This window comes from Poecile atricapillus, chromosome 1 (assembly GCF_030490865.1).
Source record: "Poecile atricapillus isolate bPoeAtr1 chromosome 1, bPoeAtr1.hap1, whole genome shotgun sequence".
Classification (NCBI taxonomy): Eukaryota; Metazoa; Chordata; class Aves; order Passeriformes; family Paridae; genus Poecile; species Poecile atricapillus.
In genome coordinates this window covers 88,790,299-88,818,192 of record NC_081249.1, presented here as the reverse complement: position 1 = coordinate 88,818,192, position 27,894 = coordinate 88,790,299, and the positions used below count along the sequence as shown (strand labels likewise).

Here is a 27,894-nt window from a genome sequence, read left to right as displayed (position 1 = left end):
ACTGCTGGGCTGTTTGATGAGGTGTGTGCCAGCTGGCTGTGGGACATCTGCATTTCAAATCTTTGCAAAACAAAAATCATCTCTGGGGGAGGGAAGAGGAGGGAACAGTGACTTGTACACGATGCATCAATGCTGCAGGCTGGGGGAAGTCTACTCGCTACTGCTGCATCGAGCAATTATAGTTGTCAGCAATGCGGAGCACGGGGGTGATGTTAATTCCAGCATTTTCTGATTTCTGAGAGTTCACTTGGCACCTTTAAGGCCCTACCTTCAATGACACATTACAAGCCGTGTAATTTTTGCAGTGAGGCAGATTTGCACCCTTGTTTTCAGGGCTGCCACACAACAGAGTTTCCTGCAGCCACTGTTCCAGTGCCAGCTGGGACCCCCAGGCCTACAGAGCGCCTGAGCCAGCAGCAGGGACGTGCAACAATGGGGCAAGAACCCGCTGGAGTGGTGTTTTCCATGTTGCTATCCGATTGCATGTCAACCCTGAGCTTTGTAAGAGCCTGTCTGGTTTGTGAGGGACCACCCTTCAGAAGATGAGCTCCTCTTCCTTGTTGTTGTCTCAGATGCTTCGGCTATTTCTCAGCATTTTCCGTGCTGCATGTTCCACCACAAACACCACCAGCAGCAGCAATGACGAAAAGCCTCTTGGAAACTCCAGGACCGTGGCTCACAAACCCAGTGTCAGCACAGTGAGTTAAACTGAGGGATTTGGGGCAGGGAGAGGATGTCTGGTCAGCTCCAAACCCTATAAAGATGGAGGCCACAAAGATTACGTGCAAATTCCAGTGGCTTGTCAAGCAGCATCCCCAGAAAGCACGTGTCTTAAATAGTTTGAAATGTAAGCAGAGATGATAGAAAATGCTTCCAAAGCCACCTGGCAGGTGTGTTGCCAGAAATGAAAGAGCAGGCTGCTTAGGGAAGAGGCCATGAGCAGTTCTGTGTAGATGCTGGGGTGGTCTCAGGAAGGGGCTGACAGAGCCCCTGAGACACGCCAGGTTGTGCATTCCTCACAGCGCACCAAAGGAAGGTGTGGTACCTGCATTTAGTAAAACACACACCTAAAGGAGTGGGTAGAGGAGGGGGACACTCGCTCTGTTCACTCAAGGAGCTGGACAGAGCAGAGGAGCCTCTCAGCAGAGGGGACAGCCCTGCCAAGGAGCCTCAGAGCCATCGCACAGCAGACAAGCAAAGACCCCCTTCCAGTCCAGCACTAACACATCCAAACACTACTGCAAGATCCCAATGCTGGACACCTTCACCCCGTGGGAAGGGCTGTAGGTACCAGCCCATGCTGAGCAGGGCACAGATGCCCATCTCCACAGACAAAAGCACCTGGGAGCGTTCTGATTCAAACCAAAATTCTCTGAATTGCTGGCTTTATTCACAGGTTAAATCATCTTAATTCTGCACTTGTACTTTATTTTCAGTGGGTTTACTGAAGAGCTATGTGAATATGCTGATAAATATAGACTTTACATTAAAATTGGCACTCTTTTTAACCTGGTAGATATGTTAATCTATTCACATTTGTACAAGCACCGCACAGTTATAACGTGCATTAATTCAAATACTTAATTTACATTTTATTTTGTTAGGAAATAGTGAATGAAGCATTTTTTACTTGACATTTAGAAAATGGAATATTTAATTGATTGCAAAAACAGCATTTAAAAATGGTTTCTTGAATTATTAATACAAACTAAAACGAGTGGATACATAAAAGCCTGCTTGAACAAACTGCTGTAGTCTTTTTAGGCAGGTTTGTTTCATGCAAGAACAACCTGATCCAACCACAATTTTATCCTTAGTGTGAGCAGGGGCTTGGACTACAAAGCTCCAGAGAGGCTTCTTCCCACCTCAGTCTTTCTGTGGTGAGTAAATGGCTTCTTCCAATGACTGCATCATTCAGGCTTTCAGAACGAGGAAATCTCAGGGTCACACTTCTCTCCCTTGCTTGTTGTCAATGTGTAAAAAATAATTCCTTTCCTACTCCCAGATGGGGTTTCAGTTTTGAATGAGCTGTTTCTTCAGTGGTAGCAACCCAGCCCACTGAAATTAAATTGCACACCTGCAAAAACAGACCAAAGTGGACACCTCGCTGAACATTTCTTTCACACCAAAATGTAGGAGCTTAGTGTTTGTCACAGCTTTGCCTGTCCTTAAGCCTTGGGCACAAATGTGCTTTTTTAAGACTAACACTCCTAGTTTCTTTTATATATTCAGAAAAATAAACATAAATTAGCATAAATTAATCAAGATGTTTGACTATTTTTATAAATGAAATTCATTTTATTGGATAAAAACAGCTATATTTCTTCTGATACTGTAACTGATAGGAAGTAAAGTTGGAGAAACTTCCTTCAGTTGTCTTTGGAAAGAAAGGTAGGACATTTCATTTTCTTCTATTTCTTCTAGTCTTTAACTCTTTCAGTGCTGCAGTGTCCCTTGCCTACTGCTAGATCTTTAGAGCAGATCTTGCCACTCAGGCTCTCAATGTCTTCACATTGGGAGGGAGAAGGCAGAGCTGCAGTTGATTATAAAAAGCAGAACAGCTCAGAAGTTTTCAAACCAGCCAGATCTGGGAGGAGATGGGCTCATTTTCAGTCTGTATGAGCAAGCTGTCTCTTGGGAATGTCTTCCACTGCCAGCTTGAGACCTCTGGGCCGATTTGGGCCACGTTTGAATTGAATATACATGATGGTGAGAGAGTGTCCATCACCCAGCTCTGAGAGGTGGTTAAGTAAGTAATACTTTAAGAGTGCTTTAAGAAGGGCTGGGTGTCACTGAGCTGTGGGGTGAGTTAATTGAAAAGCAGGAGAGGAAGGTGGTCCCAGTGATGGAAGGCGATGGCTGGGATGGTTTCCACGCACATCATGCAATGGACATGGCGGTGGCAGAGCCTGAGGGATGGGAGCCTGGGGAGCACGTCCGCTCGCTGGAAAGGGGAATACTTTGCTGAACATCCTTGTCAGCAGATTTGCCCAGCTGCTCGGGAATGATGCCCACAGATGGGGCAATCAAACTGGGCAAGATAAATTGGTCGTTTGTGTGCATGACCAATTATTATTAATAAATGGGCTTAACAAGGCTGCAAAATTCTTCCCTCTTGTCACGCTCCATGGCTCCAGCCTGCTGAAACTCAGACTTGACTTCACTCATCAGCTAGGATATTTCCAATCACTCTAAAGGGGCAATTTCTCCAGCACCGTTTTAGAAAGTGTTTATGTGGCACTGACAGCTGTTCCAGGAAATCTGCAAGCTAGCCAGTTCTGTAACGGAGTTCATGATTACTTTAACTGAGTATATCCCTGCTTTAAGCACTTCAATTCTAGGAGAAGTAAACTTCTCAGATCCCATTACCACTACAGTGATCCAGGTAACTATTAACAAGGATCTTAATAAAAAAAATTCAAGTAATTTTTGACAGATTTTTCTTTGGCTACTTCCCTTCTAACTGATTTTATTTTGTTGACCTGGATTTCTTGCTTGTTTTAGAGAGAAGCAATTTACTTCCCCGCTGTTCCAGTATTTCACATCTGGACTGTTGTGGCAGCCTTCTTGACATCATTAAGAACCAGAACAGAGCTGGCTCTTTTCCAGCCTTGTAGGTTTTCCCAAGCAGTCCTGACTCTGACAGAGATCAGCCCACAGATGCCTCCGGGTGGCTTTCACAGGACGACAAACACCATTTATTGAGGACTGATGATCAAAAAAGTCTTTGCCGAAGAGGTGCCATTTAGAACCCTTCTTTACTGTTTGCCTAGGAAGTACACCATCCCCATATGACACCAGCACCAACACAGAATAAATATTTACAGAACACTTCCCCTCCTCTCATTACAAACAATTCTGCTGTCTTGCAGTCGGTAATGGACAAGTGCCATGTTCAATTATGTCAAAAACAAAAGGCATTCTAAAAAAAGCTGCTCATGTTTCCAGCCTTGTCACTTACAGGCTTTGTTCTCACTGGCTTCATTTTTGTACTTTGTATTTTTTAACTTCTACTGGTTCTTTTCCTCCTCTGGTGATTAAATATTGCACAGCCACTGCCCTTATTCCTTCTCTTCCAAGGTTAGCTTTTAATGTGCTTTCATTTACGTTTATACTTGCAAGGCATTTAAAAATGACCAGGTTTTATCCAAATTTTGGTCAGAGCATTCCCTCAGTGGCAGCAGAAGTCCCTGGAATGCTCCTTGCTGCTGGCTTGTGCTTCAAACACCTCTCTGGCCCACAATTCCTGGACAGCTTGCTGCTAATGCTGGCCATAAAATCCCATGTTGTATCCCTCAAAACCAAGCTGCTTGGAGCAGTTTCCATCCCAGTTTCCATCACCCCTGCACTCTGCCCAAAGCCCATTTTCCAGTTCAGGCCATATCCACCATTTCTTCTGTCAGTTGAGCACCAGTTGATGTCTGACTAACCCTCAGCTGAAGAGATCAGTTCTGCCACAGCGTGCTCACCCACTGGATCATGGGAGAGTCTCCCTGCTACTAAAACCATACCAGAGATGCAGCCAATACCTTCCAAAATTTGCTTCATCTCTGTTTAAGAAAGGAAGCCCCAGGAAGTGGTGTAATACAGTCTGGGGACTGAGATTCAGACTGTGGCAGGGGTACCACAAACCATATAAGCCACAGCCTGGGTATGCACAGAAAAACAGAATGAACATCCCTTCTCAAGGCCAAAGCGAAGACTGACTCAGCGCTAACTCACTTGAACAGAAAACACCAGCTCCTGAGCTGATGGCTGCCAGGGTCCCTGTGCAATGACAAAGTGGGAGTAGCACTGATCTTAACCCACACTGTCCTCTGAACCCGAGCAGAGCTTTGGCTTCATAACTAAACGAGCAAAATCTTCCATGGATCCTCATACAAGTTATCTGGGTGAGGAAAATGTTCCATGTTTCAGATAAAAGGCTTAAACCTTCCTGAGGAGCAGACCACAAGAAGGAAGAGGACTTGGTTTGTCAGTCTCCAGGCTGTGCCAATGGAATTGATAAAGAGGAGTTTCAGTAGGGGCCATCTCCTCAGTTACCTGCAGACACTACAGACCTTCAGATCTTCAGGAATTGTTTTGGAGCTTAATGTTATGTTAGTAACAGCAGCCAGAGTTTCTGGCAACAGGGTGATTGTGACCTCCTGGGAAGCAAGCTATCAGGGTGTCTGGAAAACCTATCCACCTTCTTGGAGACATGTGGTTTGTCCTGATGGCTTATTTTCTCAGCTGTGCTGCCCAGCAGGCAGTGAGGGTTGGCCTTCGCCACGTCCACTCCTCCTCATTTAAGAGAAGGCAACTGATGAAGAAAATGATCAAACAATAGTGGGAATCAATGTTCCCCTTCTCGTGAGGGCATGACTGCAGGGACAGGTATTTTTCATAGCCACTGGAAAGCTCAGTAGCTTTCTTCAAGTACATTAGGTACATTTTCAAACCTGACTTATGCAGAATGTCACTTCTTAGTGACAGGACTGCTACATGAAAAAGCTGCACCACATTCACCATTTACAATAAAAGCAGAGCTAAGAGAGAAAGAAAAACCAGAGAGACCAATTGCCGCAGTTTATTTTGGAGGTGATGTCAAGGCAAACAGAGCACTTGTTTCAATGAATTTTATTTAATTCTGTATCATACAAGTGGGATCTGAATCCCCAAACTTCCCACCATCAACATAATGGAGAAGCACCACTACACAAGAGGAAGGCAGAATTTTGAAGCCGGAAGACAGACAGGACCAAGCCGTTTCTCCCCACGTGGTCAGAAATTCTTCCTCCTTCACACAGTGTGCTTCCCAGACCAGCAGGTTTACCCCAGGAATAAGAGAGACAAAGCTAGCTCTAAACACTCCCTCTGCCTCCTCCTCTCCCCAACAAAAGAGGCTGCTCAAAGCCAGCAGTGGAATGGTTAAAGACAGGGAGCACATCAGGTTTTCAGTCTTTCAACCAGCCCACTAGATTAAGAAGTAGCCTGGTTACTCCCTCTCTCCTGAAAAAGATCCAGGAAAATGAATGACCTAAAATGCTGAAGACTTACCTCCTTTCCTTCCCCCATCCCATAGCCTTGTTCTCTAAGCAGAGAATAGGCAATGAACTCTGAGGAGGCTGAAGGAAAGCCAAGGAAAATCAGGGGCTACCTGAATCCCTGGGAATCTGGTGGCTACCCTGGTGCCCTCATTCATTCCCTTTGAGGTTCAGAGACCTGTTTGGAACAGTACACAGAGAGGGCCTCCCTTAAGGACTCAGAAGCAACCAGGGATACAGAACACACAGGAACCACCGTGAGGGTACACACCATTCCAGGGATGGCCCAAACCACAAACAGGGCAAGACTTCCCTTCAGCCAAGGCCCCAAGGGCTGGGGGAATTGGGACGAGGCCCTGGCAGGGGGAAGAGAGCTCCTGCAGCAGTAGTGAGGTCTCATGTGAATTTACTTCTTCTTCCTCTCCTGGGAACAGCGAGGGCAGAACCTATTAGAAAGGGAAGCACAAAGCTAACATTTAGGGCATGACATAAGCCTCAAGTGCATGGTCCCAAAAGACGTTTTCCAAGGTCCCTGACAAAGTCTTAATTCACATTTTCCTTTTAATGATATCTTCTAAGTGTGTACATATAGTACTTTTCCCCCTGCCACCTAGGACCTCCTCTTTCCAAAAGCCAAGGGGCCCCCCAAGTTGCTTCACTCACCATTTTCCTCTTGGTTTTGTTGTCAGACCCACACAGGCAAAATGAAACCATTCAATGGAACACTGTTGGGATGAAGAGCAGCCAGTTAAAGAGCAGTTTCCTTTTCAAATTGTTGCTTCTGGGCTACCAGAGCTTCCCAGCATTTAATCACAAACTCCTAAATCCCTAGCAGTGATCAAGGATTGAATACTCACACCCAACCTACACACTCTTAGCAAGGAGAACGCCCCTTCTCCCTTGCTAAGTTTAGGGACAAGAAAACATTTTAAGGAAAACTCTGAAGAAAGAGGCACTTCAGAGGTCATTGCCAGGCACACCTCTGCCCATCCCAACTACCTGAGGTACGCCCTCTCCTTGGCACGGCTTGCTGGCTCAGGCCCCAGCCAAGCAGGACAAGACTTTCCATGCAAGACTCCACTCCACTTCCCCCCATTCCCACCACGTGCAGGCTCTTACATCGGGGTTGTCACAGCCAATCATCTCCCCATAGGAGACCTGGTGGCAGAGGCAGTAAGTGGGCTCATTGGGGTCCACGGGCATATCCAGTACATCTGAGGGGTGCACATTTCCAAAGGTGACTGAAGGCATCCCATACTCTGTGCTACTGCAGGACAAGAACAAAGTAAGTCAGCAAAGTAACTGGCTCTGAGTACCTTCATGTGTCCCACAGCAGTGCCCTTGTCTGCCAGAGACAGATACTTCTCTCATTTAAGTACATACACCCAAGGGGACCTGCCTTCCTCTTCAACCCACACTCCCCTTAAAGAGTAAAAACGTTTTCTTCCTCTTGCTCCCCAAGAAGGGACAGAGGACACACAATTCCAGTTTGGGGATCTCAGGGAAGCCTGGCTAGGCCTGCCTTGATCTAATTTCTGGTGCTGCTTCTCATTTCCTCAAGTCCCTTGAACACTCACGTGCGGACGAGCTTCAACTTCTTTTGGGCAGTTTTTGGTGCTTCCTCATCAGAGTTTTTCCCTTTAGAGCGAGCACGGGCAGCTTTTTTCTCTTTCTGGGCTCGGCCCTCTGGTAAGAAGAGAAAAATGCGTTGAATCTGTCACCCACCAAAACATACACCTGACACACAGTGACAACCTTTGCAGCACTAAAATACACTCCTTCTTTGGAATGTGTATTGGCTTTGGGCCCTGCATCCCATCTTAATTTATCTAGCGGCCTTGAATAAGCTCACACAAGAAGAGCCCAGGTCACCATCTTTTTACCTGTCCTTCAGACTCCAGCGCAACAGTCTTTGATCTGCACCACTCCAGTGCCTGCCTTCATCCCCACCACTTCCACAGTCACTTGGCTGCCTCCTGAATCAATCTGCAGCCCAGTGGTGGTACTCACTCTTCTTGCCCTTGCTGGAAGAACTGTCATAGTCACTCGACTCTATCTGCTTCTCCTTCAGGTCTGCTTCAAAGCGAGCAAGGTCTGTGTCCAACCGCCGGATGTGCTTATCAACCTGCAAAGACAGCAGTGACCAGGGCTTACCCCAGGACAGAGCCCAGGAAGGCAAAGAGAGGACAAAGAGGGGACAAAGAAGCAGGGGGCTTGCTCTAAAGAGCTGAAGAGCAAGAGTGGGAATGGCCTACAAATGAGAGATCAGGGCCTTTCGAGATGGGCGGTTTTAGTTCACATGATAAGCACAAGACACTTCCCTTCATACCATCTCGTAGGTCTGCATAGCCAGCTGAACTTTGTCGTCCCCAAATTCCTTGCACTTTCCATAGGCCTCCTGGATTTGCTTGAGAAGCCCCAGCTTTTCCTCCGAGGACAGAGTCCGTGCATTGCTGATATACTCTGTGGCCAACTTATCGATCTCTGACTTGAGGTCTGAAACAAGTGAACCATTAAATACACGAACACCACACATACAGTGCCCTCCATGAGGAGAGACTGAATGGAGCAGCTCCAAGCCTCCTCCCCTGCCTGGAGATCCCCATGACAAAGGCAAAGCAAAGCTGGTCAGGTTATGTACTCTTTGTCTTGGCAACAAAACCATCTCCAACCCTCACCTTCTGTCCTCTGATCCAGATCTCGCATGAGCTGGAAGTTTCTCTGTAATTCAAATGGCAGGTTCTCAATACCTGCAGAGAAAGGAGAAGATGGAGAAGTCAGGTTCTTGTCCATGATACCAAGGCAGGAACGAAGCTAACCAGTAACACACACACTCCTGGTGCATATCAGCCTGCTTCCATTTGTTGCTGGCCTCAAAGGAGACAGATGATAAAAATGTGATATATTTAATGCAGAAACATAGTTCTAGAGTACATATTAGTTTGCAGAAAACTGCTGCCATGCAGAAAGGTCCACACTAAGAAAGCAGAAACCCAAAATCTGTAATGAGTGTCGGTCACTATAATATGTCTCCATCCAAAAACTCCACTCAGTAATGAAAAAAACCACACAACAGCTGGTAAATAAAGCCATTTAGTTATTTCTACACAAGGATGTAAAAATTGAAGTTGATCAAATGCTAATTCACTGAAAAGTAAAGGGATAGTAGACACTTTGGGCAGAGCAAAGATCAAGCCTGAGATGGGATGTGGAACAGAAAGCAGTCTTAACCCTTCGTGATTTGTGACTTACTGTGCCTTCTGCACTGTCATCTCAGGGTGGTCTGTCCAACAGCTGGAAGGATGCCACACATTGTGAATAATAAACATTTGTAGGGCTCTGAATGAGCAATGTGAAGTTGATAGTCAATTAATTTTCAATGCACTATGCTACTCACCCCCCAGGCATCACCAGATGCTCAACTGGCAAAGCTGATAAAAACAATTCTCATTTTTCCATGCCTGTCTAATCAAAATGAGATCTAGTGTCACTGCATTAACCTGAAGTCTAAGCTTGATTACTGTCACCTTTATACCTAATAAAAATAATAAATATCTCTTGAAAGTTTGGAAAAAAAAAAGGTGTTGGGAAAAGCTCTTCACAAACACAACAGAAGCATGTCTGAGCTTCCTGAACTCACTCTCCAGCTCACAGGCAGTGCAACTGAAGGTGTGTCTGGCCATCACCAAAGCTGTCTAACACAGCCCAGGCAGCAATCTCTATTTTCACTGCACATATTTCTACAGCAATGAATGCTTCTTCACTTCCCTGAAGAGCAACCAGTTGACAGGGAAGGCTCTGTATGCAAGAGGAAGGTTTTAACAAGTTTTAACAAGTACTACTTAACAGGACCTAAAATTAATTCCCATAAAAGATACAACAAACTGTGAGCCTTGCACAGAAGTTGTTCCTTTTACTTAGATTTTTGCCCAAACAGCATAATAAGAAGTTACCTATAGAATCCTTAGGAGCAATCAAGCTGCTGCTTCAACAGATTTCTGTTGCCATTTCTGATTTAGTTACCTGAGAAATGCTCAGATAGTAGGTGTCCTTAAGTACCCAGATAAATGATCCACAGCACATACCCATCACCCCCCTGCATTCAAGGACAGTTAACAGTGCAAATTCGAATTCTGGAAAACTACTAAGCAGCAAAATTAAGTCTGTCGGCACATCCTGAATTTGATACTTCCATGTTTGTTCAGCATGACAGACTTCACACAAGGTTTAAGCAGCTGACTACTGGATTACATCCCTACGGTTCAAAAAAGCATCTCAGAACACGATGGGGACACAATGCCGAAAATTATTATTGCTCACAGAGGGAGCTTATGGCAGGGATGAAATCCAGCTTGGGAATCTAGAGACCGTGCCTTTTTCCTTCCTGCAATCCCCAGCCTCATCAACTCTAAACCTTTCAATTTATACAGCAAATGAAACATGGGTCATACTGCAGCATGCTGCTTTTCATTCCTCTCCAAAGCATCCGCTGCAGAAGACAAGACAGGTATCCTCTAGAGGAAAACAGAAGCTCTTCCTGCACTGCACACAATATGTCAAGTTTATATTGAGTTTATTAATCCTGTAAGATCACAGCTTCTGAATTCTTGACTTCGTGGCTTTTAGAAAAGATTAGTGTAATTTCTTTTTCTCTTCTGAAAAGGACAGATGGTAAAAGCACAAATTCCACCAGGTACTGTCAGCTTTCCCTCAGCAGGGCTAGAAAACTTTAGATAGAGCAAGCACCTGAGCCAGCACAAAAACCAGTAGGACACAACTCTGTGGGCAGAACAACCCCACACGAGGTTTCTGTCACATTTCACAGTGATGTTTTTGCACCAGGAGAAACTCAAGCAGGAGTCTGATTCTGCTACACAACCTCAAAGAACTGTGCTCTAGTTTTTACAGCCACTGCTGTAAAAATCTGTCACCACCACTGAATGCCAGAACATGCCCTCGTCTGGACAGGATCTGTCTGTCTTTCTTCTGCCTCTATGTGCCTGGCCTTGCTGGTTCAGCCTGTGCCCCCACCCCTGAGAGCCCCTCTCTCCCCAGAGCCGCTTGGCCCCTCAGCCAGGCCAGTGGCTCCCCTGCTTCATTTCCTGCCTCATTTCCAGCCTCCAGCTGTGCAGAGCCCTCTGCTCCCGGGGGCTCTGGCAGTGTGGGGAGAGCTGTCACCTGGCTCTGGCTGAGCAAATGCTCAGCACAGGCACCATGGCTGGATCATTTAAGCTTGATCTTCCAGGAGCTCATTAGCTGGGCAGGCTTCCACCGGGGCTAACGAGACAAACCCCTGTCAGTTAAATTCCTTCTCTGCTAAAACCAGCAAAATGATTTCCTAAAACCACAGCAAAACACTTCACTCTGCAGATCTATTATTGGACAAATGTTCTGCCACTGCTTCGTCAATAAACAGAGAAAATGAAACGAGTGACAGCACAGTGACTTTATAATCAGAACTGCTACAAAGATACTTTATCTGTTCAACTGAACATGGAAGGAAGCTGAGCAGACCATTACAAATTATGATCCAGAGAGAGTCTGGCAATAACAAAAAGCATAACAAGATAAAGCTGCAGATAAGCAAGTTATAACTGAGCAACAAATTATTTGTATGGTACATAACTTAATCTAGCTGTGGGGATGTTTCCTACTATCTGCAGCTTAACTCCAAAGCTCTTGCATAGCCTTAAACAGAAGTGATTCTCTTCATCACAGAATTTATCACAGGGGCCAGAACACTTGCTGAAATTGCTTGACCTGTGCTGTGCTGGCTATCAGACATTATCATTCTCTAAGTCCCATTAAAAAAAAAATATAGATGTGAGTCTCCATTTCCTCATTCCTACCACCGCACTTTTCCTCACTCTTTCTAAAAATATTAATGTCATTTATGTAATTTAATTTCCTTCTGCTTTTCTCCTTCTTTTCCTCTACAATTAATTTTGCTCTTTCATCTTAGTAAGACTCACCTAAAATTATAATGACTAAATGCTATCTATCATAAAATACCCACGTAATTCTCAGATTATGAAACTGATAATTGTAAAGAAAAAAAACCCTAGAGGCATCTTTGATCACTAGAGAAGAGTGATGATACATAACGATGGACAAAAAAATAAGGAAAATAAGGGCCTCTTTCCACACAAATGGCACAGCAGCAAGAAAGGAACAGGACGATGGTGAAAATGTACAGGGAAGAAAGTGCTAGCAAGGCCAGCAGCTTGGCCTAAAGCATGTGCTGGCATTAATGCAACTGTATCACAGAATTACCGAATGGGTAAGCCTGGAAGGGACCACAGTGGGTCATCCGGTCCAACTTCCTGCTCAAGCAGGGTCACCCCAGAGCACACGGGACAGGATTGTGTCCAGAGAGTTCTGGAATATCTCCAGTGAGGAAGACTCCACAACCTCTCTGGACAATCCATCCCAGCGCTCAGTCACCCGCACAGTAAGGAAGTTCTTCCTCATGTTCAGCTGGAACTTCCCGTGCATCAGTTTCTGCCCATTGCCCTGTGTCCTAGTGCTCGGCACCACTGAGGAGAGCCTGGATCCACCCCAACACCCTCCCTGCAGATACAGACACTGGTGAGCCCCCTCTCAGACATCTCTTCTCGAGGCCGAACAGGGCCAGCTCCCTCAGCCTTTCCTCATAAGAGAGATGCTCCAGTCTCCAAATCATCCTCATTCCCCTCTGCTGGACACACCTCAGGAGCTCCACGTCTCTGTTTAATGAGGAGCCTGGAAATGGTTGTGCCTCACCTGATGTGCCTCACCAGGGCTGAGTAGATGGGCAGGATCCCTCCCTCACCCTGCTGGCAATGCTTTTCCTAATGGACTCATTGCACAGATCCATACAGAAGCCTTGTGCAGCCCTACTGATTCCTCTCATGGTATGGTTATCCTGAAAATCACTGCTGCGGCTCTCTCTGTGAATTTTTTTTCACCCCTTCTTTTTCCTACCTTGTTTTAATTTCTGATCACAAGCTAAAATCTCTCTACCTACCTTCAACTTTCCTCTCCTCAAATGTTATCCCTTCACTAAACCCATTCTTCTTTCGCCTCTTTTGTTTTCCTCTTTCCTTGTCATTCTTTCCCCCGTTCATTCTTCCACAGACATCCATAACCATGCTGTCTTCTCCCTTAAGAACCACGCACTCTCTCTCCAAAGTCAGAATCCAACACCACTGTTTTTCCTCTCCAATAATTATTATTTTATTTACCTCTTTTTAGAAACACACGTGGGGTGTCAGGTGCAGGCAACTGATATTTAAACGTCAGCTACTTAACTCAGATGTTACCTGTGACACACAAATGCAGAGAGCGAGCCTACACAGCCTGGTAACTTCAACTGTGCTTCAATCCTCTGCAGCACGTCTGTGCTGTGCCAAACAATGGATCTGTGCTGCTCAAAGTCCTAAAAACAGCACCAAGCACCATCCAAACACACAGTGCCTTCCCAAGACATCTGTTCACCCATCATGTTTAGATGCATGTTTAAATTTTATTAAAAAATGGGAAAATACATTTTGAAACATAGTCACAGTTGCTTTATTGAACAGCTTAGATTTCAGCAAACACTTTAGACACCATGTTGCTGAAGGCAATTAAAACAAAAAATCCCGCTTGTGCCAGGGACTGCCACAATGAGAGGGTAAGTTCTTTGCCCCCCAAGACTGCAAACTGGCTGGGAGCTGGATGGGGAGGAACACTGGACTTTTCGGTACTCCAGGATTCTCATATTTTGTAGCACTTGAAGTACACTGCAGAACAACTGGCTTGCTGCAATCTTCAGGAGCTTCCTTGCTCCTTCATTAGGGGGCAGGGTGTTTTTTTTATCCCTCCTTTCAGAGTGTATCACCCTTTTAAACTACTGCTTCTACTCTGTCCTGTGTTCTTAAGTAATCAATCACCTTCCTACGCAGTTTACTGAAATCGGTGCTTGAACACAATATATCCCTTTCCCTCTAAATCAGAGATGGCTCATCCCTGCTGCAATAAAAAATCCTAACCTGTCCCATTATCCTCACAACACCTTGGTAAGGGATAACCCTTACCTACAGTTTTACAAAGAGGGAGCTCAGGTGCACTGGCAGACTGATTTAGCCACAGCCACTTGGGAATTCTGTGGCCATATCACATATCCCAAGCTTTGGGCCAATGTACTGCACACGAGTCCACCCAAGCACATCTGCTTCTGACACTGTCCAAAGACATGGGCACCAGTCAGCAGTGACAGACAACAGTGACAGTCAGCCATGGAAACCCAATACTCTCCCAAAGTGTGGGCCCATTTCTCAGGAAGGGAGGGCTCTTTTTGTTGTCTTACTACAGTAGCTCAATGCTACAGCATCCACTGCCAAGACAGCAAGCAATGTTTTAAGTCTCAGAAAAGGGATCTTTATTGTCAAAGATCAACCCTGACTTGAAAAGCTTGGAGGCCTTGGAAGACTGACACAACAAATAAGACTTGCAACACTCCAGGCATTTCCAGCCTGCCACAGACCTCCAAGGGCAGGGACAACCACCAAAGAGATCACAGGGCTGTTTGCCAAAACAATGACATCAGATTTGCAGTTGTGTAAGTGAAGAACTATAGAGAAAACACAGCAGGCTTTGCCATGTAAAGCCATCTTGCATCAGCTCCAATAAAAGAATCAGCCAATAACAAAACCAATTCTAAATGAATTGGTCATTAAATGTATCAGCTCAGTGTGGGCTGTGCCAGTAGCTTTCACACAGAAACAAATGATGCCTATGAATCACCAAATTCTCTCCCCTGCATGAAATCTTTTGTAATTTTCCATAGATCACGTGTGGTGCATCACAGGTGTAACTAATCCAGTCTCAGTAAAGGTGAAAGGCATCTTTCACTACACTAAAACAGTGACAAGCAGAGAAATGATTTATTAAGAGACTTGCATTTCTGAAGAATGATGTGAGAAACTGTAGAGGCAGGGACAGGGGATATGGCTGCGTGCTACACTGCAGAGGGGATAAGAGTAATGAAGGTAGGGAATGCAAGAGATAAAAGAACTGCTGGGGAAATTGGAGCATAGCCAGGTCTGGGAAGGAATCAAGGACCTGCCTACAGCAATTTTCAACATCATACCCCTGTTCTCTAAGAGCTTTAAGATGATGATACTCATCACAGCCTCATTTGATGAATCCATACAGAGGAAAATCCAGGCAGATGTAGCTATTCTTAAAGAATAATCCTGTTTTACCAGGTTAGCCAATGTTATCAAGGAATGAAAGGACATTCCCATTCAGCTGCAGGAGAAAGAAGATGACTGCCATGAGGACACGTGCTACTTCTGTTGCTCTGTGCTTATGCTGGCTTAAGTTTTCTAGGAGTGACAAGCCCTGAGCTGGTGCATCTCTATGTGCCTCCTGACAAATGCAAATAGAAGGAGCAAAGGAAACGTAATACCTCCCTAACCGGGGTAAAAAAGGGGAAAACCCCAAGGTAAACTGACTACATAGTACCACATTAACTTACCAGCTGAGATCTCCTCATCTAAGCCTCCATCACCTTCTGCGCTGAGGCAGATACATCCTAGTGCCTGCTCCTGGAACAGGTCCTGACTGGAGGCCTCCAAGGCATCAGAATTAATGTATTGGAGCTGTCTGAACAGCCCAGTCTGTGACATCCTCCTGCCTCTCACCAAGGTTACCTGCTACTCATGACTCTCCCAGATGTTTAGGTCTAATTTAGATGAAATGATGGCTTTAGTTCCTCAGGGAAGATGGAAAAAGTTCTTGTTTTTGAGGGGAGGTACATGCCTTGGTATGCTGCCATGAAAGATTATTCATGTGTTGTCACTATGTTCATGTACTTTATTCTGGCACCCACTGGGTGGCAAAACAGGGAAGCACTGATGGCAGAAAACACAGGTGGCTGCACAGCAGCTCCCTCTACTGTAAAGACAATCTCTGCACTCATGGCACGCTCACATGTAAACAGAGACTTGATTTGGGACTGTTTTCTGGGTATGTGTTCTTTAATGATGCCTTTCACAAAGGAGCTCTTGAAACTTCCAAACATGAAGAAAACTCAGGGTTTGCATCTCACCTTCTGGAAAAGCTGTATTCATCACATTATCCCTTTTCTGCCCCTCAAAGCCTCCACAACAGTATTTCTAACACCGTATGAGGGCCAAGCACAGCAACTCAAGCTCAAGCAAGCACAAATTCCTCTCGTGAGTCTTTATGCACATTCCATCTTTTAATCACAAAACACTGTTTTCTTCCTTCTTCTTCCTCCATTCCTTTATACATCTCTAACTCCTTTGCATCCACAGGTTTTCCCTTACTTAAGCTGCACTTCGTTACTGCTTGAGGGAAAGCACTTTTTAATCTTGCTTTCTCCCCTCAAAACCAGGCATAAAAGGGTTTAGAAACCAGAAGGAGGACAATATGACAAATTTGAAGAGATGGAAATCTTTTTATGTTTAAATTCGGCCACTGGAGAAAAACACCCAGGAAGAAAAGTGGAACAAGACACATTCCTCTTCTCCCATTCCCTGAATCCTTTGGCTCGGTAAGTAGGATGAAGGAATGAAGGTGATCAGAGTAGACAAAATACAAAGTTTCTCTGTCAGGATGCTCAGCACAGAAGGAATGTGCATATTTTTCTGCTGCAAAAACATCTGCCAAGAGCATAACACATTTCAGACAGATCTGCTTTGTAATTAACAACTTAAAGCCAAGGAAAGGGCATGCCTAATCCTAGGTCTAAACCCAGTTTCAAATTACAGAAAGGACTTGAAAGCTGCTGAAATACCCAAGAAGATTCTAGACACCTTTTACAAAGAACTTTTTTTAACTTGGCTATTTCACAAAAAAAAAAAATAAAATGTAAAAGAACTTGAGATGTCTAAAGCAGAGGGCTCAAAATATATGAACTGAAGCAACTGGGGCTGTATGCCTGGCTTTGTCAGACTGCTCATGCATTTTAACATACAGTTTTTAATTACCTTTCACATGATGTTTCATACAAGGTATTTCTCATTCCCAGTGACTGAGCATTAATTCAAAGTTTTATTTTATTCTCTTTTCTCAATACAGAGTCACATGCTCAGATTGAGAGCTCAGTCTGAAAACTGACTTTGTAATCAGCTTTTCAAGGTGTTCACTATTGTGACACCAAAGTGTTTTCACAATGCTGCAGTGGAGTGGCCCATTTCCCTCACCAACAGAATGAAGGCCAAGAGATTTACTGAGGCCAAGAGATTAAAGCCAAGAAGGCCAGCCAAACTCTCCTCTTGAAATGTGCAAAAATGCTTCATAGCATGACTTTTCAGAATTATCTGTTCATGGCAGACTCCAGCTGCAGCTATAAGCATTCTGCACATCTGCTCCTCTAACTAAAAATTTCCACTCATAATCTGAGGGAAGCACAATCCAAGCAAGGAAAACCTGTATAAAGTGGGACTCACAACATAAATAAAAACATCAAGCTCACTTAGTCAGAGTGATATTCAGTTCCTTCAAACAGGAGGCCACCTTTTTTCTTCCTACAATTTTCACTTTATTCCTTATACACCTTCCTTTATTCAAAGATATGAAGAGGTCCTACAAGTAACTACCCTTTCATCACACACTCCTCATTCACTCCCTGAGCAGATCCATATAGAAAACCATATGAAAGAGAATCTCTGTGGGAGGAAAAAAGACATTCAATTGAAAACTGTGTCGCTGTGTCTGCAAGAGCAATATAATACTAAAAGAATTCCGTTCCAAGACACAGATGTAAATTAAGAATTAGACACTTTTTATAAGAGATGACCAAAAGTTCTGGATGATTTATTTCTATCAAATTTCAGGAAGTTTTAGGATAGGATTTAGAATGGAACTGGATGTTTTTAAAACACTGAAATAATGTGGGGAAAAAAGGGGAGCGGCAAGTAGCAAACTGAATGCTGTCCATCAGTCAGCATCAAGAAGACGACTCGTGTCTAAAATACTGTATGCATTTTCACAGAGTCAGGAGTCCAGGCAGAACATCAGGAGAGGAGAGCAGGCTTAGAGAAAAACAATATGGGTAATTAGAAATAGATGCTACTACCTATCAGCAGCCTAACTTATTAAATACTGTGATGGGTGCTCTTGGACTCTAAGGATCACAATTCATATATGCTTTCCTGAAAGACATCTAGAATAAGGACAGCAAGTGTCTTATGATTAGCTAATAACAGCAAGTAGTATTGCACCAGACAAAACTGAAAAAGGCCTTAGAGATCTAAGAGTAAGCAAAAAAGGCTAAACCATCACAGCAAAGAATGTTTTGTTCTTCCTAAAATCTTTGTAAACAGGTACTTTTAAGGATTTTTAGATTGTGCACATCACTTTCATACTTCAACAGGATGCAAATCTCTAATCCAATCGCAGGACCACAAATCTCAGCTGAGAGCGAAGAGTTTGGCACTTCCTCTGCATGCCTGTACTAGAGAGGAAGAGGAGCTCCCAAGCTGGCTGATTTTAGTTGACTATGATGACATGATCCAGAAGTGTTTGACTTTGGCAGGAGCATTCTCCAGCCACCAACCTCCCCTTCTCTGCAGCTGGGTACCTACTGTACCTCTCCACACTCACTGCTGCATCCTGCTCATCTCTGCTTACCAGCTGCAGATCCCAGGCTTTCACTCTTTTATCTTTGCTCTGCAGCTCTTACCCAAAATACACTCTGTCCTCCCAGCAGGAAAACCCTGCATTTTCCCTATGCACTTACTCCTTGTGCATTTGCTCTTTTCTCCTCTTTCCCAGCCTTTGTCCTCCCAGCTGAGGAGCCTCAGTCAATTGCAGCCTTCTACAACGGAGTGAAAACTGCCCAAAAATCTCTGCTCCTCTCCAACCTGCCTCTTTACTCAACTTTTCTTCCTGGCTTCTGCATCCTCCTTCCTTCCTTCAAGCTCTTAGATCCTTGCCTGTCCAACTTCAGCTTCTTTTCAGCTTTCACTGAAATTTATTATGGTTCTTGAACATTCTCAGAGACATTTCCTTTCATAATGACCAAAGGAGAACTGAAGAAACAAGGAACAACACACCCTTGACATCTGTGTCAATATCAGCACCTTATCACTTCTGTGCTGGAAGAAACCTGGTGTGGTAAGACATCTGAAGAGCCAAACTCCATTTTTCTCCATGCATATACAGATAGTGAGAAGTTTAACTGGCCTGGTACAGTGAAGCAGAAGACACATAACCAGAACTACCCAGCTTTAAACACACCACCCCGTGAACATCCTCCCCTGTCTCCAGTGCCAGCACCAGACCAGCAGGAAAACGTGAGAACAGCATTACTCAAAGAACAGGTTACTCAATCTTAACTCGTTAGCCTATTCATTGAGAAACAGCTCCTCTGATGGATCTGCCTGGCTATTTTAGGAACGCGTGGGTAAAACATGCATTGAAAGTCTCATCCCCAAAGGGCAGAGTTTGACGGAGTTTTAAGGACCTTAAGGCAGGATGGTAAAATGGAAGGTACCATGGGAGGGCTCTGATAACGTTACCACCTCCATTAGCATTTACAGAGCTCCTCTTCGGCCAGAAAAGCAGGGCTGCATTTGTAAGTTGACAGCGTAGAAAGCTACCATAACTACCGCCCCACAGATCCCAAAGTTCTCTCTGTCTCGATGTCTATCCCTGGAAACCACTGACAGCCAAGCTCCCCCTCCCGAGAGGCGGCTGGAGCAGCACCGGGCTCCTTTCTCATGGGACAAACCAGTCGCGGGGCTGCGATGTCACGGCTCCCGCAGCAGCTGCAGCCGAGCCTTGCCCCAGGGACGGGGCCTCTCCGCACGGCCCGGGGACCGGGCGCCCGACAGCCGGGCCGGGCTGCGCCCGAGGGGCTGGGAGAGCCCGCAGACGCCCTGCGCAGCGCTCGGCCCCCGCCCCTCGGCCCGTCCGTGCCCCCCGGACCGGCTCAGCCGCGGCCTCGGCCCCGCCCCGGCGGCTCTTACTGTCCAGGTAGTGCTCCAGGTACATCCCCGCCGCCATCTTGGGCCCCACACAGCGGCGCTTCCGGCGGGAAGCGGACGCGCGCGCGCCCCCCGGAAGCGGCGCTGCCAGGACTGGAAGCCGCTTCCGCCCGCCCGTCCCGGCACTTCCGCCCCGCTCCCGCCGCCATTTCGGGCTCTGCGGGGCTGCCCCGGGCGGTCCCGGGCCAGGGTAGCGAGGGTGACCGGGGCACTGGGGCATCGCTTCTACGGGGAAAGGCTGAGGGAGGTGGGGCGCTTCAGCCCGAGAGGCTCAGACGACTGACAGGGGACCCCTTCCATCTCTCTAATCATCTAAAAGGAGAGCGTGACTCTTCTCGGTGGTGCCGAGCACTAGGACACAGGGCAATGGGCAGAAACTGATGCACGGGAAGTTCCAGCTGAACATGAGGAAGAACTTCCTTACTGTGCGGGTGACTGAGCGCTGGGATGGATTGTCCAGAGAGGTTGTGGAGTCTTCCTCACTGGGAGATATTCCAGAACTGTCTGGACATAATCCTGTGCCGTGTGCTCTGGGGTGACCCTGCTTGAGCAGGGAGGTTGGAGCAGTGACCCCCTGAGTTCCCTTCCAACCTGGCCCATTCCGTGATCTGGCTGAGGAAGTGATGCTGACTCGTTACTATGGTTTTCCATTCACCTCCTAATCCACCAGTGCCGAGCAGCTGCTGCTGTGTCCTAAGCGGAGATGGATGGTGTCTGCTGCAACACGACTGGTACAACCTAACACTTCTAACAGACTAACAAAGGGAATTAAGTTAAACATGTGACCGTGCTCTTTCTCTTCATCACGCCAGAAGCACTTCCGTGACCCTACACCACGAGCCACTCGAAGGTTTAGAGCCCTGCGGAGTTCAGCAGCCCTTCCCCAGCCATCCTTGGCTACATGCACGGTGCAGTGCTGCGAAGTCACATGTTATTATGGAGGAACTGAGACAAAATTCTCTCACTTCTGTTGAGCCTTAGGTTCCAAGATATGCAGGATTGTTTTTTCAAGAGGTCAGAGTTCATTTAGCATCCTATAGTTTAGGAGGAACTGGGTTTGGTAAATACTACATTTCAACCACCTTTCTCCTGCCTACTCCCCCTACACCATCCTGTTTTTTCCTGCCAGTCTATATAATGGCAGCCATTGCTCAGGACTGAATGCTCCCAGATTCTGGCCACAAGGATAAGTGATTACATTTCTTTTCCTCTCTTTTCCTCCCAAAGATCTTCCTAGACACCATGCCTTTATTTATATGGATACACTAGGATTAAGTCTTTGAGCAGACTGGACTGCAAGACTGAGGAGCTGTTACATAAAGGAACTGCAGCTGTTTGAACTATGAACCATCTTGCTGTTAAAGTACTTGGTTAATTCAGAGATCCTCTGTGTTCTGATGATGGAGTTTTCCATTCCTCTTCCTACAGTCATTTAAGTTATTTATGACATATTTTTAATTATTCAAAACACATTTCTTAGTCTTTTCAGTTCCCATGTGTAGCAGCTGGCTTCAGTTAGCTGAACGTTATTGTTAAGCCTCTTTAAAGTACTTCAAAATTCTTGTATAAATTGCCTTACACTCTTAATTAAGGGGAAGGATGTGGCTGTTAAAAAAACAAAAATCTGCTCCCTATAACCATGTCACAGTCCTAAACCAGAATCTCCCCAACATGTCCTGCTTGGGGCTACCAAGCTGAATGGAGCTGATGTTAAAAATCACACATTCTTAGACATCACTAATTTGTTTAAGAGACCACCTGGGAACCCAATCTTATCCTTCAAGCCAAGTCTAGGAAGATGTCAGAATTCTAGATCACTTACATGGAGAGACAATCTCCCTCTGGACTTCTTGCCACTGCAGATACAAATGACAGGGCAAAGAAGCAGCACTTGCCTAAAATCTAAATGGCAAATCCTGATAAAGTGTACAAATGTGTCTCTAACTGCATGATCTGCCACTGTGAATTTGCAAAATAAAAGGGAGAGGGAGTTTTGTGTGCCTGTGTGGTCTCACAGCAGTAGAAATTCTACCATTCCAGCAAAAACTAGTTCCTGAGCTCTGAGTCCGGGAAAGCTTGTTATTTTTGCTTTCTTTACAAAGTCAAAGAAGTATTTGCATTGCTCACGGCTCCAGCAGCATTCTCACCCACAGAGAAAGAGTCACCATGGTAGTTATTTGTTGAGAGGTGGAATATTTTTTTAAACACTTCTGCACGCTGAAGTCCGAGCACGGGTGCAGACGAGTGTGCAGGAAGGTGCTTTCCCAGCTCAAATAAGCTCTAGAGACCCAGGACCTTTTATGTGTAACCCTCACCCAACCTCATGCGCTGATCCTTTGGCAAGTGCTGCAGTAACAAAACCTCACACACTAACCCCTGTGCTTATCACATTCCTCCCCCTCACCCGTTTGCTACTACAGCTCCATGCTGCAGTCAATCCTGTAGGTCGCTCCTGGCTCGAGAGGATCTGCAGGATGAGCGCTGCTGCCCAGGCCTCGGCACCTCCCACAGGGAAGCTGCATGGCCTACGGAAGCAGTCTGCAGGGGTGGTTCTCATCCTTTATTGATGTACAGATGCCTGTGTGTTTTCCCTTGGAAATGTAAACATCTGTATACCAAACTGAAGCCTCCAGATTTTAGTTACCTTATAGACTTCTTAAGTGTTGTCCAAGGACTGTGAGGTGAAGGCCAGTGCTTGAGAGGGATCCTCATGCAGAAGCCAGCAAGTCAGCTGTAACTCTGGACTCTTGTTCAGTTACCTTTTTGCTGTTGAGGTATGTTCAGCTCTTCTCACTCTTTAACATTCTAAGTTCAGAGGTCCCTGAACTTTACATTTCCTGTCTTCAGGAAACACGAGAGGTACCCACACTTCATTCTCACAAATGGCAAATGATTGATCTGCAGCACTTGGCCCCAGGGGAGTTAATTAGCTTTACAAATGAAAGAGGATGCCAAAGGCCACAAATTATAGCTGAGTCCGTGTTTCAAAAGCAAATCCTACTTCAGTAGCAAAACTAGGCGTAGACTCTAGTTCTTTGGTGTCACGATTTCTTTTCTTGAAGTTTTTTTTTTTCCATTCATTACACAGACACTACATGAAATCGAAATGTTTGTTGGACCAAGTTACTACATCTCTCTAGTACTTTGGTGTTCTACTATACAGAAACAAGAAACCATGCACACAAATTTAATCTGTTGTACCTGAAAGGACGATTGAACAGGTACCTATCTTGTAGTTAAGGAAGTGTACAGAGCAATTTCATTCTATGTTCTGAAACTGCACTAGTAAACTTGGGCAGCTTTCAGGTACATTACCTGCAAAATATTAGAAGAAAATCCTAAACATGATATATATCCTTTAGTTGATATAAAGATGATAAAATAATCAATAAAAATATAGAAGACAGACAGAATCTCATAATTATATTCTATATTAGGAAGGAAGGTGGATGATGTAGACACATCTGTGAGGTAATGAAATATTACCTATTGCCAATGAGATTTAGGAAGATGTTTAGTTCTACCCATTAAATAAAACATCCTAGAAGTTGCATAGCTAGAAACTGACAATCAGTAATTTGAAAAGAATTATCTGGCAAGCAGATGGAAGCGATGGGCTTTCTTTTCCAAACAACTTTGAAGTTCTGAATGTGTTACAGGAGACCAGCAAATACTTTTACTAAAAAAGTATTTGCAAAGCAAGTGGGTTCATCCAGGTTGCTGTAAGGCAGTTAACCCAACACTGACGTGGCAAAATCTCAGTGGCAGTGACTGGGGTTGCACTCAGCTAAGGAAAGAAACGTACTGCTGTTTGTTTTAATTTGAAGAAAAAGACCTAATTAAAAGAAGTGGATATCCTTCTGGATAGCCATCTAGGCCTAATGTAGCAAGACTTTAGCTGAACACTATACAGCTGGGTCACTGAAAGGGAAAAGAAAGGCAACAGATAAGAACTATATGATGGAGCCAAGCCTTACTGTGAGACACCTAAACCAGCTCAATTCAATTTAGCTGTTTGGAAAGATGAATACAGTGACTTGGATCATGGTCTGTAATTCATTATACAAGAAGAAAGACTTTTTATAGCAGAAGACTTCAATGTACTCAACAAAGGAATAGCAAGACCCTATGGATTAAAAAAAAAAAAGTAGTAATAGAGCAGCAGTTTCAATAGCAGTGATAACTAACAAAAAAACGGTAATAAGGGACGTGGTTGATTAACCATAAGGCTTTAAATTATAAAAGTCTTAAATCTTTCTTGAAGACTTAACTGAATTATAGACCAGCAATACTATCATTAGTCACAGCTGAGATTCTGTTACTGTTTGTGGGTGACTTTTCTAAATGATTTCCAGCCTACATGATGTCTCCTTTTAAAGCAATGATAATTTGTAAAATGCAACTAAGAACAGAAAATCAGCTTGGAAAAGGACAAGAAGAAAAAGTGCTATTGCCTTTCAGCAAAGATACAAGATGCAACCTAATACAGAACTCCAGAGTCATTGTCAAGTCTTCTTAGGTGCAAACATATAGAAACAAATGGATTTGCATCACAATGAAAATGCAGGGTCAAAGAATTCATGGAGCTAAAGAAGAAGGACCACGGGATCTTGTTAAGAGAAAATTCCACTCTTGTGAGTGGAAGGTAAATAACTGAACTGTTGTTGGCTTGAGTGCACAAAGCTGCAGACTGCAGAACCTCAGATTTCATCTGAAGAGGGAAGATTTTTGTACAAGTTGTTACATTTTGTGTCTCACAGGTAGCTACTGTACTTTTTAAACCATCTGGAGCACAATGAACATGTTAAACAACCTTGGGAACCCAAAGAGGAAGACCTAATCCAAACTCAAATAAGTGACAAAGATAATGAGGGTAAGGTATCTTCAATTATTGCCACATGCGCAACAGGACTGGGTAAACAGAGAAATTCTCATTCATAAGAAAGGAGGCCTGGAATAAAGTGGCATTTCTGAAGCTCAGTGGGAATGTCCCTTAGTAAGAAATAATTAGTTTCCTCCTGGGCAACAGTAAAAGCTATAGGCTCAGCAGCAAACTGCACAAACAGTAACACCTTTGAAATGACTGGTAACAAGAATTGTACAGCCTTAAATACACATGGATGCCCATGCTGGGTAGCAGATTCCAAGAAGGGAAAGGGTAGCAGACATCAGAAAACACCACCTCAAACTAGGGACCAGGAAAGGCGATTTCAAGCATCTTTAACATAGAAAATGAAAAATCACTGCCAAGAATTTTAACGTGTGAGCCATTCCCCAGGGAATTCAACCAGTCAGCAAAGTATTATTCTGACTTTTAAAGCCTTCCCAGTTTAATTCAAAACACTGCAGCCAAACCAAGTCATTTTTTAGACTTTAAGATGATGCATTCAAGATAAGAGAACAACTCAAGTGAAGCTGGCAGTTTTGTCCTGTCCATGTGGATCATGGACATGCAGAGGAGAGCCACAAGTAGTAATAAAACCCTGCTGAGTCTCATAACTTCCAAGGGGAGCAAAACTATAAACTCAGTTGTCCATGGGAGAAAAAGAAAGAAGGCAGAGGAATATGAATCAAACTCTCCTGTAAGGAGAAACATAACAGATGGAAAAGGTGAAGACAACAAGACAGCAACCAATATAAATTAGACACTATAAAAATAGAGAAAACTCTTAAGAAAAGCTTTGTGACTAGCAAAAGTAGTGGTAAAAGGAAAAGAGTATTTTGCTCTTTTACTCCTTTCAATCACAAAATAAAAAAAAGAAATCTTACTAATAGTACTCATCCATGCTAGATAAAAATGGTGAAAAGCTAGTGACGCAGAACAGGGGAAACCAGTCAACAAATACTTCCAGTTCCATCTAAAGAAAGGAACAGAATTTAGCAGTCATATGAAAACAGCAACTTCTATCTAGTACCGTAGTATCATAGTAGGAGATGAGACAACACCTACTAGGGATGCATATTTTGAAATCAGCAAAGAAACAGGAGTCCTGAAAGAGTTCAGTAACAAGCTCTTTTGCCCAGTCATTCTGATCTTAATTAAACTTGGGATATTAGAGAAACACTTTAAGACACTCATGACAGCACTCCCAAAAGGCAAATGAAACAGTTCAATGACAAAATTATGGAAAACCTGTAGAGAGGAAGAATTAGTGAATGAAAAAATAAAACCTGTAACACAAAGGTTTTATGAAATACAGATTCTGTAGTAAAAAAAAAAAAAAGAATAGAAGAAAAAGAAAAAACCCTAATTTCATTCTTAGATGATATCATTATACATTTGGTTTAACAAAGGGGACTGCATAGGTGCAACATACTTAAATTTTTATAAGGCATTGACCGAGCACCATAAGTCAGAAATATAAACTGTACATAATCAAATACTAAGAGGATTACGAAATGCCCAGCCTGCAAGTCTCAAAAAGAAGCTAATGAGAAGTTGCACTCAATGATGCTTTTCAAGTTAGCATAGGTCAGATGCAATATTGCATTTCAACCTGGATCTGAAAATAAAAATAACAACTGATACAGTTTGCGGGTGACAGAACTATGAAAGCTGTGAGTAACCTGGTCCATCAGTCAGCCAGGTCCATTCACACAGGCTGGACTTGGACACAGCCCCACGTGAGGCATCCAGGAAACAAGAACCCAGAGCATACCTGTAGAGAAAACACTTATCATGGAAAGCTGAGGCTTTGGATGATCACACTTGACCAGAGAAGCAGCCTATGAGCTCCTGTATAACACCATGAGAAGAGGTAAAACATAATCCTCTGCAGACTTAAGGCAAAGGGCCAGGGGGACCTCATCCATGGCACTGGGGCTTCAACACTCAGTCCCGAAGTGAACATGTTTATAAGATACTGAAAAATTTTACAAGATGTAGAAAGAAAAGACAAGAATAATTTGTGGGCTGGAAGAAATCCCTTACAGTGAAAGATTTACAGAATTCTATCTGTTTACCTTGTCAAAAAGTGGATTGAGAAGGGACATTAGAGTGTTTAAATACAAGTCCGGGGGGGGAGAAGTCCCATTCAGGCTCTCTGAATCAGAGGGATGAATGTTTCCAGAACTAGTAACCAGAAGCCAAAGCAAGGAGAAATCTGGCTTAAATATTTAAACAGCGAAAACATGAAGCCCTTACAGCAGGCTACCAATGGATTTTGTGTCCCAGTGCCTCAAAATCAAGCCAATGCTTTTTGTCAACACAGTTCAAATACACGAGTTCTTGGGGCTCAATACAGCCTAAATGCATTGAAATGTCACCTGTGAAATGCAGGAGTCAAACCAGACAGCTCCGTCTAGCCTAACCTATGCACCTACCAAACACTCCACCCGTTTGCAGCCAACCCTGGTGACTGAACACAGAGAAAAAGGTTTCTGCCACAAGCTCCTCAGGTGCAGAGCTCCTCGCTTTCCTTGTGCAAACGCCAAAGTGCCAAAGGCAGGGATGTGCCGCCCTCGCGCCTGCCCGCACAGCCCCTCGGGACTCAGGGCAGCCAGAGGCTCCTGCAGGGGTCGGGTGCAGCGGGAAGGAACACACGTCACAGGGGCAGGGTGCTTGCAGCAGCACCTTCAAGGAGCCTTTTACACCAATTTATTTCTATACAGGGTGGTTAAAAAAAATAAAATAGAAGCCCCTATTGGTTGTTCATACAGAAGTCTGGGATTCTATAGGCTTTGGGTGGGTGACTGATTTTAAAACCCAACAACACATGCTTTTTCCCTTGCCTTCTCATTCTCTTCCAAGTCAGCCTCCATGATCCAAAGAAACTAACAAGTAACACACAAGACTAGCAGTCATGTGGACCAATTAAAAAAAAAAAAGAAAAAAAAAAAGAGGAAGGAGAATTGAAGACGAAGAGAAAGGGAAAAACAAACGAAGA

The 27,894-nt window shown here is 44.4% G+C and overlaps 1 protein-coding gene across 4 annotated transcripts; it reads right to left on the bottom strand.

Moving 5' to 3' along the window:
* Positions 1 to 5,604: 5,604 nt before the first annotated feature.
* On the bottom strand, positions 5,605 to 20,243 carry ING4 (inhibitor of growth family member 4). 4 transcript variants are annotated; one of them, XR_009276646.1, is made up of 10 exons: positions 19,991 to 20,243; positions 8,705 to 8,776; positions 8,356 to 8,522; positions 8,037 to 8,151; positions 7,604 to 7,712; positions 7,146 to 7,293; positions 6,690 to 6,751; positions 6,298 to 6,472; positions 6,140 to 6,204; positions 5,605 to 5,991 (listed from the first exon to the last, which is right to left on the bottom strand). XR_009276646.1 is itself a non-coding variant. In XM_058829975.1 (8 exons), exons 1-8 carry the CDS (start codon positions 20,226 to 20,228, stop codon positions 6,433 to 6,435), a joined length of 951 nt encoding a protein of 316 aa, XP_058685958.1. In that variant the 5' UTR covers positions 20,229 to 20,243; the 3' UTR covers positions 5,605 to 6,432. The 4 variants fall into 4 exon arrangements, 1 of the variants encoding a protein (XP_058685958.1); XR_009276645.1 differs by having other exon boundaries at positions 6,140 to 6,472; XR_009276644.1 differs by having other exon boundaries at positions 5,605 to 6,204.
* Between the last annotated feature and the right edge of the window lie 7,651 nt (positions 20,244 to 27,894).